Source organism: Glossina fuscipes, unplaced genomic scaffold, assembly GCF_014805625.2.
Source record: "Glossina fuscipes isolate IAEA_lab_2018 unplaced genomic scaffold, Yale_Gfus_2 26, whole genome shotgun sequence".
NCBI classification, from domain to species: Eukaryota; Metazoa; Arthropoda; class Insecta; order Diptera; family Glossinidae; genus Glossina; species Glossina fuscipes.
Window position 1 is genome coordinate 2,724,468 of NW_023998421.1, and position 1,961 is coordinate 2,726,428.

A 1,961-nucleotide genomic window follows, 5' to 3' on the forward strand; every position below is an offset into this window, starting at 1 on the left:
TCCGCCGTGAGTCACCAAATCAACAGCATATGACTTCCTCAGTTGAAACATTCAATGATCGACCAACACAAGGCAATCTTATATTATTACTTATCGAAAATCCTATCACATCCCGCTAAAGGACGTTGTTTTAGCATATATAGTAAAAGTCTCCAGCGAAAAGCATGAAATTCCTAGGAACTGTTGCGCTCGAAGCCATGAAATATCGTTTATAAGGACGCTTTAGACGTATTCTTAATACGATTTGCTTAGTTGAAGTCCAAGTTAAGGGTCTTCGCAACTTTCTTCCAGTCGTAACAAAAGTTTTGACAAAACGAGTATATTCCCGTCTTTCAATAGCGGGCACAAACATTTCCATTCCTAATCTGTTATTTTTCCTGACCTAGAAGCTTCCACGTGACAATTAGACACAACTGTGCTAAAGTCATCTCCTAGTATGATATCATATGCGATTTTCCTAATTGTCTTATGCTGGATTCATTTATAAGATAAATCATAATTAGAAAGCTGCTCCAATCGGTTTCAGAAAGAAATTACATTTTCATAATAACAATTTCGAAGAAGAGATATGGTAGTGAGGCACGAGAACTGAAAGGCATGCTTGCTGTTAGATCTGAATTTTGTTTATTTTCTATTTCAAGCAAACATAAGTTTAACTGGTTTTAATTGTATATAGATTGGATGATAGAAATATATTGTACCGATGATGTTATATGGGCGTAAATGTTATTGTAACTGCATAATTTATATATACATATAAAATAGAAAATATACAAAAGATACCAAAATTTAATTATGAAGAGGAAAAATGACAGTAAGTATTGAACAAAAAGGGGGAATGTAAAAAGTCTTCGCTAGCTTCCATTTATTTAAAGCTTTTCTCGCGATGAGATGGTGACGTTAATTGCCAAATTTCCATTATCGGCGAATAAGCCTGCAATTGATGTATCGAACACTAAACAATCTGAATTATCGATGGCCGACATAAAACCTTGTTGTATTGAATGCGGCATTGCCTCCCATGTTAAGCGTCGTCCATTGCCGTTAATTTCTAAGCAGTAGACAAAATTTTGCGCCTCCTTTCGAGAACCGATTATTTGCACAACGGCGAAGAATTGCGGATGACCATCGTATTTCTCTCTTTTCTCGAGTACCAACATAAAATGATGCCCAAAGCATGACTGCATCATAACCCAATCCACGGCACCGGGTAAATTGATGTCGGTGGCCAAGAAAACAATGTCTTCTCCCTGAAGTGTAGTGATACTCTGGTGTGATATCTTCAGATGCTGCATGATGTGATCAAGCGAACCCTGCCATTTGCAGGTAGGTCCTGGGCAAGGGCACGGATAGGGACGATACTCGCAAATCTCTTCGTGCTGGGGTTTCTCTGTATAAAGCACAGCTGCTGGACAACCGCAACCTGAGTACTTGCACGGAAATCTTACGTTACAGGCAACTTTTTCCATTGCGAGATTTCGTATGTTAGCAAGCGGTCCACGGCATGTGGGGCAACATGCAAGTTTCGCGCGACACGAAACGCACACCAAATGTCCGCTGGAGCACTGAAGAATTGGTGGCAATACGTAATCGAAGCAAACCGGGCATTCGAACAGCGAGATTAAATCGGCGCTATTGCAATCATCACCGCCACCAGCAGTTAATGGTGATGTATTTGTCGACGTTATGCCGGTGCCTAAATATCGTACGCCAGTCACTATTGGTAATTCACGCTGTTTAGAGGTTGTTTTATTTGTCATTTGCTAGATATATATATGAACGGCTTTCTTTTTTTAAAAAGTACACAAGAAATAGAAAAAATATCTTTCAAAAATTGTCAAGCGATTCAATGGTATTTACATTTTTTTCAAGGGAATGACAAATCGAAAGTCAGGACCAATGCAAATTTAATTTCCAAATGAATTTTCCTATCTTTTAAAGTGAGCTCTACGTGAGCATAC

The 1,961-nt window shown here is 38.8% G+C and overlaps 1 protein-coding gene across 1 annotated transcript; it reads right to left on the reverse strand.

Moving 5' to 3' along the window:
- Positions 1 to 869: 869 nt before the first annotated feature.
- LOC119635415 (E3 ubiquitin-protein ligase sina-like) lies at positions 870 to 1,760 on the reverse strand. The gene has a single exon (XM_038030223.1). It carries the CDS (start codon positions 1,758 to 1,760, stop codon positions 870 to 872), a length of 891 nt encoding a protein of 296 aa, XP_037886151.1.
- Between the last annotated feature and the right edge of the window lie 201 nt (positions 1,761 to 1,961).

Coding starts and splice junctions, on each gene's coding strand:
- LOC119635415 (XM_038030223.1), bottom strand. CDS start 1,760: ATGACAAATAAAACAACCTCTAAACAGCGTGAATTACCAATAGTGACT.